This window comes from Rhyacophila brunnea, unplaced genomic scaffold, assembly GCF_057557595.1.
Source record: "Rhyacophila brunnea isolate RB1 unplaced genomic scaffold, BYU_Rbru_1.0 scaffold_21, whole genome shotgun sequence".
NCBI classification, from domain to species: domain Eukaryota; kingdom Metazoa; phylum Arthropoda; class Insecta; order Trichoptera; family Rhyacophilidae; genus Rhyacophila; species Rhyacophila brunnea.
The window spans coordinates 11914388-11927437 of NW_028232871.1; the positions used below are offsets into that span (position 1 = coordinate 11914388).

Below are 13050 nucleotides of genomic sequence, written 5' to 3' on the forward strand. Positions count from 1 at the left end.
GACCAGATAAATGAGATAAACACACATCTTAATTTTTCTCTAATCTAATTTAAAATTTCTCAAAAAAAAGTCGCCTGCGGTGCTAGCTTACTTCTAACTTATTACCATTTTAAAACATATAGTTGTTGGGACGTGTTGAGAAATACTGTGTTAAAAAATCGCTAAATTACACTGAATTTTATTTGACCTCGAACACCATTTGAAAAACAATACTGGAGAGCGTCAGACTGCCTTTAACCATAGCGATAGGTAGGGGGCCCGCCCAAGACCCTGGCTTCGGGGCCCGCGTCAAGATGTGGGGGGCTTGGTGTACCGACAGAGCTACAACTTAAGATTATTGATCTGCAGTGTGACACTGATTTAAGAGAATTGCATCGTCGTGAAGAAATCTCCAAATTTTACAAAGCCCTTAATTCAGACAAATTCGACCAACTTAAAGATTATGCAAGAAAAATGTTCGTTATTTTTGGATCAACCTATATATGTGAACAAACATTTTCGATCATGAACCTCAATAAAAATTCTTTACGATCAAATATCTCCGATGCCCATTTACAAGCAGTTTTGAGAATATCAACTACAAAATTAACACCTGAATTTAAAAAATGTTAAAAAAAACAGTTTCGTTCTTTTAATTAATTTTTTTGTAATGTTTATTTTTCGTGATAATAAATAGTGTATATCTAAAAATGGTATTTTACTTGCGGCCCGCCACTCATTTTGAATTCTTGAATTTGGCCCTCCATCCAAAAAGTTTGCCCCCCCCTGACTTAAAGGGTAGCTATACTTAGGGTAGCAACCAGCAATATTAACGTTCAGTCAAACTGTAGGGAATATTCTTTCTATTGAAAATTCAATAAAATTGCAAGAAATATAAACAATAAAATGCTCTCCCAAGATAAGCATCTCTTTCGCTCAAATTATGCTAGCAGATTCCCACGTCGATCGTCTGCCCTGCAGGCCTATGTTATAACTGGTGATATGAAGTCACCCGACGACATGACGTAATTGTGACGTAAGGCAATACACGCTCGAGGCAAGCCGCCCAACGCACACTGCTCACCATAGATATTATTATGCTGAAACACCTATTTGTGCATGGGGACAATGGATAACGCCAGTATTTTAGTAGCGTTAATTTCTCGAATGCTATTATCACTCCGGTAGTACGTCACAATGATGTCATATGACGTCATGTCGACCGGGCGACTTCAACTCGCAAGTTCTAACATAAGGCCCCTGATCGTGAAATGTCACTTTGGATCGTTACCGCACTTTTTCGGTAATCGTCAAGTCAATTGTCACCGGTTATCCGATTGCTTGTACCCCGTTTACACGTGCATTGATTTACTGCTGACAGTACGTATTATCGCGGTCATAACAAGAAAATGCACGTGTAAACACGTATTGTCATGCAAGTTGCAAGATTGCATGCATGAATCAAAAATCTTGGAAGCTTCTGAATTTTCATGCGACAGTTGGATTTTTGGCCTGCGCAGTAGAACGATAGTGGCGAACCTGCCGGCGAAAAAACGAACTACACCGCGGAGACTCATTTTGAGGTTAACCTGTCAAATAGTACCATAAAATTACGACATCGCGTCTCGCTTATTCTTGAAGAATGAGATTGGAGAGACAGTCAGCACTTTAAGACGATACATCAGTGAAACGGCAAATAATTTCAATTCAAATTCAATAGACTCGCTGGCATTCGGAGAGCGAACGTCGAGGTGTGAATACGTAAATTTGTTTCGTGATGGCGACGGGGGTATTAATTCTTAAATCGTGTAAAGATTACTAAAAACGTTACCCTTTTACTTGAAAAAGAAAACATGTCAATGAATATATTATTATTGTTACTAATAAAACAATAAACTGAACATTAAATGGACGCATGTTGAATTTATATGACAAATTATATTTCGGTCGGCATGCGTCATTTGCACCCTCGCATCGCCTAGTCACGATTTTTTTAGACCGTGCCTGAAGTATAGCCTTAACGTGTAAAGAGTTATTGTCACGATAATTTAAAATACACACAATTGCTGTCAGTAAATCCATTCACGTGTACACGCGTTATTATATTACAGACTTCTCTATATTATAAAAATAGCAATCAGGGATTAGATCTACATAATACATACATTAAATATTTAAAATTATACTGATATCGTTTTTCTCGTTAATCTCGACGAGTCAATGTTTTGTTTTATAATATGTAACCAACTACTTTAATTAAATTGTATGTAATGGTACCTCCAACTGAAAATTTTGACAAACGCTAATTTAGAACCCTGAGTTGTATGTATATAGTAATAATTCAATTATGCTAGATCTTAGAAACTGGTATTGTTTATTGAAAAACTGAAACATAACTCTATAATCGTGGTTGAAGTTCAATAATGGTTAGAAAATTTGTTTATCAACAGTGCGACATCAATCATTTTACTTGAGGTGTTTACTGGGCTTTAATAAATTAATTAATTGTTTTACATGTTATCTTCGTGTTTGAGATATTCAATTTATAATAATACTTATTAATGATGTGGATAGCTTATTCAGTTTTTTTCAATTTATTTATTTGCTATTCGTCCTGCTAGTAAACGATTTTATGGATTTAAGCTAAAATCTAAACAATGAGGTAACTGGAGAATATGATGTAAACCAGGGAACTCAGAAATAATAGGAACTGAAATACATAACGGGTAAGGCGGTAGCAGGTAACCGACTCGAGTAAGAAAGAATCCCGGTTAAACTTACACACGTGTAAAGAATACGTTTTACGTCGAATACTGAAAACTCCTCTCGGTTTATGCATTTACGCTCGTTTAATGTTGGTGTATTACACACACCATTGCACGTGCATAGTGCGTGTTTCATTTTCGTAGGACACTCACACATTCAAAACACTGCATCAACATGCGGCGTATTGAATATAGCCTATCGGTATTCATTCAAACATTCTTGATTGAAATGTATCCAAATGTCTTTCATATACCGCGTGAATGGTCTTTTCTGACCTCGTGGTTGATTCACCTGTATCATTTTTTTATTATTTCAAAATTCTACAAATGAGGTGACATTTTTATAAAGTCCCCATTTAAAATCATTTTAGTATTTTATCCATCTCTCTTTCAAGCAGAGGTGCAACCTCGACAGAAAAAAATGCAATACCTACCGGAATCCCGTTTTTACAAATCAAATTTTCAGTAAGTATTGAAAAAAAACTAATATCTAACGAAAATGACTGAATTATTCTACGAAGGAAAAATAATGACAAAAAATCACTATTTATATTTAAAACGCTCTCTCTTGACTACAGTTTCTGGGCGAAATATTAGTTTGTGCGGATAAGTTGATAGCATCGAGAAAAATAGGGTGCCGTGAAAGGGTCTAGGACGATTCGGCGCCGGGACAACTGGGCGCCACGCAATCGAATGAAATTAGAAAATAAATAGACGTTCGTGAATTATAGGTATTTTTTAAATATATATTTAATATTTTTATTTGATGAGAATTTAAATATGCACACGTAAATAATGATTTAATTGTGCATATGTTTAAGTTACAATGACAAAAGAGTTCTTTTGTTTTTATATAAAGCCTCAGGTGTGATAATTCTTAATCCGCAATAAAAAAACATGAGCAAAATGAATTAAAACTACCAAGCAGTAGATAGAAACTGATTAAAATTCCTCGCTTACTTTCTGTATATAATCGTAACGAACGTCTATTTATTTCATTCGACAGTGCGGCACCCAATTGTCCTAGCGCCCAGTTGTCCTATTCTCCCGTGAAAGCATTCCCTTTATATATTTTTAACGAATACTGGTATTGATCGGTATTAGTGATTTTATTCGGTATTGCAATACCTATCGAGACAGTATACATACACAAGCAAACTTTCATGAATTAATGCGATTATTTGGGCAATTGGTTAATTCGGTGATATTATATTATAATATGTCGATCGTGTTATGACGTCATAATCAATTCGTTGATTTGACAGGAAATTTCGTTTCATTTGTTTCGAATATTATATATTTAAAATAATATGCCTTTTTAAAATATGCTCATTCAAATCGAATACCTCCTCTCACATTAACATGCTTCCTTGATAGTTTACTTATAAATATTTTGACGTATTTTAAGCGCGAATCAAATTGAGGTGCATGTCGCCTATTGTCACGCTGTCGCGGCGACAAATTTATTCTATGGTTTCGTCATTTTACAGAATATTTTGAACCATCACCATCTCTCTAAATTCACTGAAGAATGACACCGATGAAGAGTGCCTACTGTAATGTATTAGTAATTTGAATTATTATTAATTATTCATGCTAATTTCAATTGATTTTAACAGTTTCTACGTGCGCGTACGTTAAAATACTTACGGCATGACATCCATAGATAATATTTTGAATAGAACATTCTTATCGAAAACACATAGTGCCAACCGCTAAAAACAAAAAAACGTGATTTTGACATGACATTCGAAAAGTTGAATGTGTGGAATATGATCAAAACGTCATAAAGGTGTCGATGCAGTGCAGTTCAACGAGAAGGTGACCTCTTTTTTTAGTTATTTCGGCAGATTTTGCCAACTGACAATGTTCATTTTAAGGTTCAAAATGTGCTACGGGATGGGAGCATCAGTCTGATAACATTTTAAACACCAAGAACAAAGACATTACACACTTTTTTTCCTTTAGCGGCAGCTTACTGTGACGTCACGTGATAGTCCGCGATATGCACCTCAATTTGGTTCACGCTTTACTTTACAATTACTATATCCCCTTTACTATGAACAAACAAATGATAATATTTTTCTTTCTTTATTTTCAGCGCCACCTCGTTTGCAGGCCTTGCGAGGCTGTCGAGGATCAGGGTCATCCGGCAGCGGAGGCGGTGCGCCAGGGTCTGGAGTCAGGGCGTACGCCCTCCACCTGGCAGCCGACAAGACGACGACCTTCGCCCAGAATGTGGACAACTTTATTGCCTGCACCATTGAATCCAAGGAAACATGTCCACATGTGAGTAGCTATATTATTTGATTTCACAAATCCCAATTCCCGTTTTTCTACTTACATAACAATCTTCTATATACTTACTTATAATTAATAATGGTTGTGAAAGAAACACTTGTATAAAACAACTTCAATTGTGATGAATATCTTGAATTACTACAAAATATATTACTGTGATTCGCTGTCCTGTATTTTATTTTAATTTAACTGGCATCAATCTAATATATTATATATAACAAAATAAATCGTCCGGTGTTGGAATTTAGAACTAAACTCATCAAGTCATCACAGTATAAAAAGTATCGAATAATATGTCAAATGTTAGCATGTGGCGCCGTCACTCAGCCTACAACTTATACTGGTGGATCTATAGTTGATTCTTTAGTACAATTGAAAAAAAATCATTTGATATTGGAGATTGGCAAAATAATGATGATTTTTATAATAGAATGATTACTATAAAAGGGTGACTATTAGAATAAATTAAATTACTTTTCGTATATTGATATATTCCACTTGCGTGAGTTGAGTTTAGGTCGATGATGTATTGTATTTTTTTTTAAATAGGCTCATTCCGTTTACTTCCATGTACTTTTTTATGATGTTCACTCTATTTTTTTATAAATATTGTTAGATATTTCTTTGTTTTTTTGCCATCATATCATGTTGTGAACATCTTGAATTTATAATTTGTAAATTTCATTTGATGTATTAAAAAAAATGAACATTGAAAAGGCTATTTTAACATTCAAATGGATCATTCCAACGGATTATCAGGAACTTTTATTTTGATAGATTCATAATGATAACGATTATTCAAACATGACATTATCAACGACTTTCACTTTGACTTACGGCGTATTGTTTATTGTTCAGTTACTAACTAAACCCAATCTAATCTTTGATTTTATATTTCAGATTGTCATGAGAAACATGCGTCAGTTCATGTCAGGAATGAAGAACTATCTTGTAAAACACGGAGAACGGGAGTTTGAAAAAGAAGTGGAAAAGGAACGCTTAAAGGTAAGCTTTGAACACCCATCATTATTATCATGTTAGCAAATACATTATAGACAGCCCTACCTATCTAGTCTAGATCCAATACCTAACTAACAGCTATAAGCTGCCATCCTCAGGTTACTGACAAGAGCTATATAATATAAGGCTAAGAAATTCATTTCCTTGCCCCTAAAACATGTCGGAATGAATTTATACGGTTAGGTTGACACTTAAAATACTCTTTCCGATGCATCATTATGCGGGTAACAATGCATGATTTCTTTTTCATGGATTAAATTGTGATATGAACCCAGGAACTAGTATGCTGGCAAGTCAAAGTTCGTTTGTGTAACTGTTACTTATACTGCCCTGCTAAGAGAAAGTTGAGAACCCAAGTTTTAAACTACATTTTCTCTTATAGTATTAGTATGTAAAATTATTGATTTATTTTTACATAATCTCTTAATATACACTGTATATTTAGATATTATGTAAAACAATTCAACAATTTCATGTAATATAAGAAAAGGGTGATTGGTTGAAATGGGAATGGGACGACTGGCCTCGAGACGAGGTTAAAGACTAAAGGTAAGACTAAAGGTTAAAGGTTAAAGACGAGGTATTTTAATCAGTTTCTATCTACTACTTAGTAGTTTGAATTCATTTTACTCTTAACATAATGTATTCTTTATCGCGGATTGAGAATTACCATGCCCAAGGCTTTATATTAAATAAACAACTCTTTTTTCGTTGCAACTTAAACATATGCACGATTAAATCATTGTTTACGTCTGCATATTTACATTCTTACCAACTATTAAATCATAATATAATCATTGAAGTATAAATAATAATATTGAATATTTTTTTTTAAAGTACCTATAAATATCTAACGTCTATTTATTTTCGAAATTCCGTGGCGTCCAGTTGTCCGGTGCCAAATCGTCCTAGACCCGTTGAAACTTGTGAAACACTGTCTTTTTACTTAGCAAGGCAGTATAATAGAGATGCCCATATCTAAATATTAATCTTTGTATAAATAAATTATACAAAGCCAAGTCAGTTTTGACTACCATGAAGTTAGCTGCACAATAGCGATATAAAACGTCACTGACTGTATACCACCTCATACTAATGTTCCGACCAATGTATTCGAAACGTCAAAATGATTCTTAAATGTCAAAACCTATTAACGCTTTATGCTTTTGCGAATTTACTAAAAGCAGTTCAAAATACAGCACCAAACAAATAGAACTAGACGTCTATAACTATTATTATTTCTTCCAGTTAAAATCAAATGAGTTTCTCAATCTTGACGCTATCCTGGAAGGAGTACTGCACGGAGCCGTTGTGGCGCCGTTGAGGGGCCACGTATACCGACTACTTGCCGACAGGTTTGCGAAACGAGGAGACGTTGCCCTTCTGACTGCCGGCATGAGAGTAGCAAGGACATTGCCAGCTTTACGATTAGGAGTCAGGGTTAGTACAAAATTAATTACCTGTAATAAATGCTATCAATCACTTTAAACGATGTAAAAGAATTTAAATGATTGGAATATCTTTTTGATGATGGTAAGAACTTATACTCGGTGATACGTCATCCTAAGAACTACCTACATGTTTTCTAGATACCCCAAATGCTAATGATGTTTATTTTTGTCTACAGCCGTCAGTGAGGGTACCATCAGAAGCGGAGATGGTTGTGATATCAAAGTATTTCGTGAAGATGCAGGAAGCCGATTCTCCCCTCGATAAACTGGAGAATCTTCTTTCAGCTATATCAGCCATCTTCAATGCTGTAAGTATCTTTATCTATTCATTAATCCATAATTTTTTCAACTCTATAAATTCTCTTCCGAAAAGTTGGGACAGATTTTTACTATTTAGTTGAGAAACTGAAGCAATCTTTAGCTACAGTTGTTTAGTCTCCCAAGGTGCAAAACTAATCTGCCATTGGTAATCCCAATTGGAAGGCCAATAATTGTATTCACCCAATTATTTGAATATTGATTTATTCCACTTACGTGCGATTGAGTTTTGGGAAACGTTTTATAAATTTTTCATGTATTTTTTAATAATTTTTCTCGTTGGATTATGTTACTCGTTGAATTATACTGTCTTTATGTAAATATTGTTAAATATTTCTTTACTTTCTTCATGTGTTGTGAACGTCTTGAATTTATAATTTGCCAATACTGAAATTAACAATACTGTTACTTCCAATCTAATAGCTAACCTTCCTTATACAGATGAAAGCAGGTGGAGGGGGCAGCACAGGCGGAGGCCCACCTTTAGGAGCCGACGACTTCCTCCCGGTGTTGGTGTTGACACTGTCACGTTGCGCAGTGGCCGGGGCAGAGTTGGAAGCCGAGCTAATGGCAGGACTACTTCCACCGCCTTTATTAGCGGGAGAGGGGGGATATTATCTCACGACTTTATTTGGAGCCGTTGCAGTATTAAAGAGATTGGCTTCGCCAGAACAAGATAAGACTTTGGATGTACGTATTAACCATTACATTGTATAAGTGAACTGTTCTATGTTAGCCACATTGGTTATTACAGTTTTTTCACTATATGAAGTTATTAAACTGGAATGTACTGTTTGAATTGACTCTAACACTTGTCTTTTATTATTACTGACATCTGCCTTATTTTTTTTAATACTATTTAGTATGTATTGACTTGTGGTTAATATATTGTATGGCGACAGATGGCATTAAATGTTTATTAATATGATAATTAAAATAAATATGTTCTTACATAATATCACCTTTTGTCTGTGGTTAAGAGTTCTCTTGCCTTCATCCAAAACCTGAAAGAATTGAATTTACTTTACATATTAACTCAAGACATTGGACTATGAAAAGTTTAAGTCTTTTTTGTTTCATCTGTTTGTTATCCATAAAAGCAATCATGTCATTTTGCTATTATGCTTGATTCTTCATTAGGCTTTTCTATAATTCACGATATTATTATGGCAGTATCTGATGGGTCGCAAATTTTTAGTGACACAAGTTGAATGGAAAGCAAAGCTTTACAAAAATCGCTGTAATACCAATAATTGTTGGCTTAATATTTCATAATTATTCAAACAGATGTCACTGTGTGTTTAACTTTTTAGTCGACAGTGGCTAGTAATTTGAGTTTAAAGTCGAACAAGATAACTCTTGAAATTTGTATGTGCGACCTGTCGATCACAGCCTCATAGAGCGAAAAAACAAGTCATAGAACCGTTTAAAGTATTACATTTTAATATACATTCCCTATTTTACACAGTTTATCCAGTAATACTATACTTTTCAGTCGAGAATGATGAATTGCCTAATTTAATCCAACGAAATTTAATGATTAATTTTTTTCTTCCAGTGGCGCTCAGGGTCATTAGGTTCGCGTAGCATGGGTGCAGGAGCATGCGCTGGCGTGGCGCGAGTATTAGTCCCTGACGAGTCAGCGGGCGCTCTGCGATGCGTTGCACTACCTTGGCGACCGGGGGCGCGTGCGCGGGACCTCTGTCGGGCCTTGGCGCACAGGGCACGGATCACGAACCCTCAAGACTACGGACTCTTCGCGCTGAGGGACGGAGAAGGTATTATTGATATGAATTTGTTTATGATATTATGTTTATCATTTGAAATGTATTTCTCATTGTGGTGTTGCTAATAGGGCTAAGTTATATTGTAACTAGAGTAAATTAAGTAGGTATTTGATGATATTTAAAGTCATTCTGAATAACGAGATTGATATATAAAAATATGACATTCTCGATAATCTATGTATATTTTAAACATTTGATTATTCTTTCAAATTTTTGAGGCCGTTGTAAAGATTGACCAAATGAAATAATAAAAAAAATACTTCGGTTTGGAGCTCTAGTAGTCAGTGACGAAGGGTGGAGATCCGAAAAAAATATTGTATGCTAAACTTTGTCAGTCATACTTATTTGTTTTCACTTAACGAAGAATACAAATAATTGCAGACGGTGTTGGTTAGTTTTAAAAATTCAATTAACGTCTGCCAAAATTAAAATAATAAGTAATCCAGTGGCATAGCTAAACAGTTGTGCACCTTTGTATAAAATCATGAACTTTGCCATGATTAATATTTGAATGATTTGAATTTTTCTCGTGTCATTTTAGAATTTAAGGACTCAATATCTTAAAAATTATGCTTAGATATGCCTATTCATGATTTTATACGTAAGTGCCCAATTCATTGGATTTTCCGAGCTAAGTCTGTTCTATCGAAAAATGTTGATGAATGCCTTTTTCTATAGAGACGAATTAGTTCTGAAGTGAAGTTGATAAATACGATGCTAAAGTTAATCATTAAATTTACTGCGAGTCATTTCGCATTGCAGATTGATTTCTATCAAATATCATACTTTTGCGATTTGAGATTTATTTTCTATGGCTACAAAGAGATAAAAGACGTATTCTATCATGATTCAAGCAAGAAACAGCTTCTAAACCGGTGGTCTGCAGACATTCTCTGGTGTTCCGCAAATTTTTGGCATCCAAATTCTTCCTAAAAATTCCAATAAAATCTTTAAAACCCACGCACCTGCAAGCAATCTGTAAAATGTTTCTCCTATTTTCAGTGGTCCGCAGGTGTAAAAAGGTTGAATCAACACTGATTTATAATATTTCGATAATAACAAATATTCACAAATGACTTGTATAACCATATGTGAAAGTAGACAACCATTTTTCAAAGCACTAACGTACATGTAATCCTTAAGATTGAATCGGTTTATATTTTTGTTATCCAGCTCTCTTGTAACGTATTTACTTCTAGTACTTTCATTCTATTCAATTGTAGTTTTCAACGTTTCAGAGACGCTGCTGGGCGACGGGGACTGTCCCCAGGACCTGATCGGAGACCAAAAGTCCACCAACTGCATGCTGGCGTACAAGCGGATCGACGCCAAGATCGCATGGCCCAAACACGCTCTGCAGTCGTACCCGTGACACGGTGTCCTTTGCTAAGACTCGAGTATATCTAGTGACTGAGAAGAAAACTGCCGCAAAGACATTCAATGTTATTTTGTGTATTTTATTGATGAACATCGAATCGAAGATTATCATATTTTTTTTGTTTGTGACTAGGCACATATAAGGTTTCTTTATTTATACGATGTTAATATATTTTATGGGTAAAACTCACTAAGTAACACTTACAAAATCATTGATCTTGCAACTTTGTAATATTGTCAGTTTACTGCAAGAAGTCATTAAATGACAAAATGATAATACAGTAGAATCTCAACCGGCTCTATGTAAAACTTAATGGAAAGATGGTCACCAAATATGGTCAAGTTTTATGAGTAGCAGCAACACGTAATGTTTTTTTTTTGTTCACAATTGATTTCTCACACTCTAAAAATTGTTAAAAATAACCTGTAATTTACGCAAAACCACAATGACTTATGTATTAGATTACTAGACGTGCCTATTAGTGAGGTTCTACTGTATTATCATAACAGTTTCTTTCACTATGGCATAATTTTGTGATACAAGATAATGACTTTTAAGGTATGTATATTTAAAAAAAATGCCAATGTTTGATACTCAGCTGACTTCTTTCATTCATGAATTACCGTGGAAAATAATGTAAAAGCCATTTGAAGACTAAGAAGTCAGGTTCAACGAAAATGTCACTTACTGACTTGTTGAAAAGCTGACGATATATAATTTCTACATATTCCTGTAAAAATTGAACATCTGCGTTGCCATCTACCTTACGTATTTCTGTACATAGACAATGGAGAACTTTCTTTTTGTACCATTAACTATATCAGTAACATAAATAATATTACTTACATGGAATTAAAACCTGTAATGTGTCATCAAATGAATAAATCTTATATGTGTCCGGTCTCTAATTTAACACTATTGTGGAAGAGAAGACAATGATAAAAATGAAATTCAAAATTGGTAGCATTTAAGGAGTCGAGACAGTGTTAAACAGAAAATAAAACAATGTTACCTAACATAACCATTTCAATTTTGAATAGTTTTGTTTGTCAGGTGATTTGTTTTATCGGAGGTAAAACTTATTAAGTCCAATATTAAACTCTTTCTCTTAATAAGTTTTACCTTGATATTATTATATGGCTTGTATGATTGCATTTTGTAAAATGCAGCTATTTTGGATTTCATATAAGTAAAATGCAGTACTTGTCAATAGTGTTAAAAAATTGTATTTTTCATTAAAATAACTTTAAAATATCGACTAACTGTTAACAAATTTGGTTTTGCAGTTTTCTTGCCTGTTTATTTACGATTGTAATGTTAAGTTTGTATTTAGTGCCGTATGTAAAAAAACGCTATCTACATAATAATTTTCTTGGACTGACGACGGCGGTTGAACAATATTAAGTGTATTTTTAGGTTACCCATCGCGATCTATCATAATATTATGATTATTTCTACAATGTATTCGACTGTCTATGATCTTTAACTTACGTTAATTGGTGTATTTTGTAATGTTTTCAACCATGCGGTGGTATTTCATTATTTTTTTCTTCACCTTTCACATATCCACGCAAAACTCGTTATGTGCAAAAATAACATTTTTGTTTTCAACATATGTTTTTTTGAATGACTATAGTAACAATATAACAATATACAATTCTAATAAAAATATAGCTAATTTCCAACAATAATTCAGAATAATAAATAAAATAATTTGGGTGCCGAGGGTTAAAGAGCATTAAAGAGCAATTGAAGCGTAAATCAAAAATGAGTTAGAAGCAGTTTTTAATTCAGCACTTGCTCATTTGCGTCGCTTAGTCGTTAAACCCACTATGGAGGTTTTTTTGAGTTTCGAGTAAATCGTGAAAAACTGTTTTGTGCATTTACGATGATGGTGACGTTTGTATAGCGATTTAAATGTATTCTAAAAATCATGGTTTGAATCGCGACGTCTGATTGGTTAGCTATGTAGAGCGGATTTGGTGACTCAAGTCAATATTCATTTTGATTTTTTGACGAAACAGGGCGGAATTTAAAACTCGCACCTCGAA

The 13050-nt window shown here is 34.2% G+C and overlaps 1 protein-coding gene across 1 annotated transcript in view; it reads left to right on the forward strand.

The window, feature by feature from the left end:
- spri (Src homology 2 domain-containing protein sprint) overlaps positions 1 to 12336 on the forward strand; it is a 512295-nt gene extending 499959 nt beyond the window's left edge. The window contains exons 18-24 of the mRNA XM_085949236.1: positions 4846 to 5033; positions 5946 to 6050; positions 7314 to 7505; positions 7693 to 7824; positions 8276 to 8524; positions 9393 to 9612; positions 10860 to 12336. Coding sequence (XP_085805362.1) covers positions 4846 to 5033; positions 5946 to 6050; positions 7314 to 7505; positions 7693 to 7824; positions 8276 to 8524; positions 9393 to 9612; positions 10860 to 10993 — 1220 coding nt within the window. The 3' untranslated portion in view covers positions 10994 to 12336. The remainder of the gene's footprint in view (positions 1 to 4845; positions 5034 to 5945; positions 6051 to 7313; positions 7506 to 7692; positions 7825 to 8275; positions 8525 to 9392; positions 9613 to 10859) is intronic.
- The last annotated feature ends 714 nt before the right edge of the window (positions 12337 to 13050 follow it).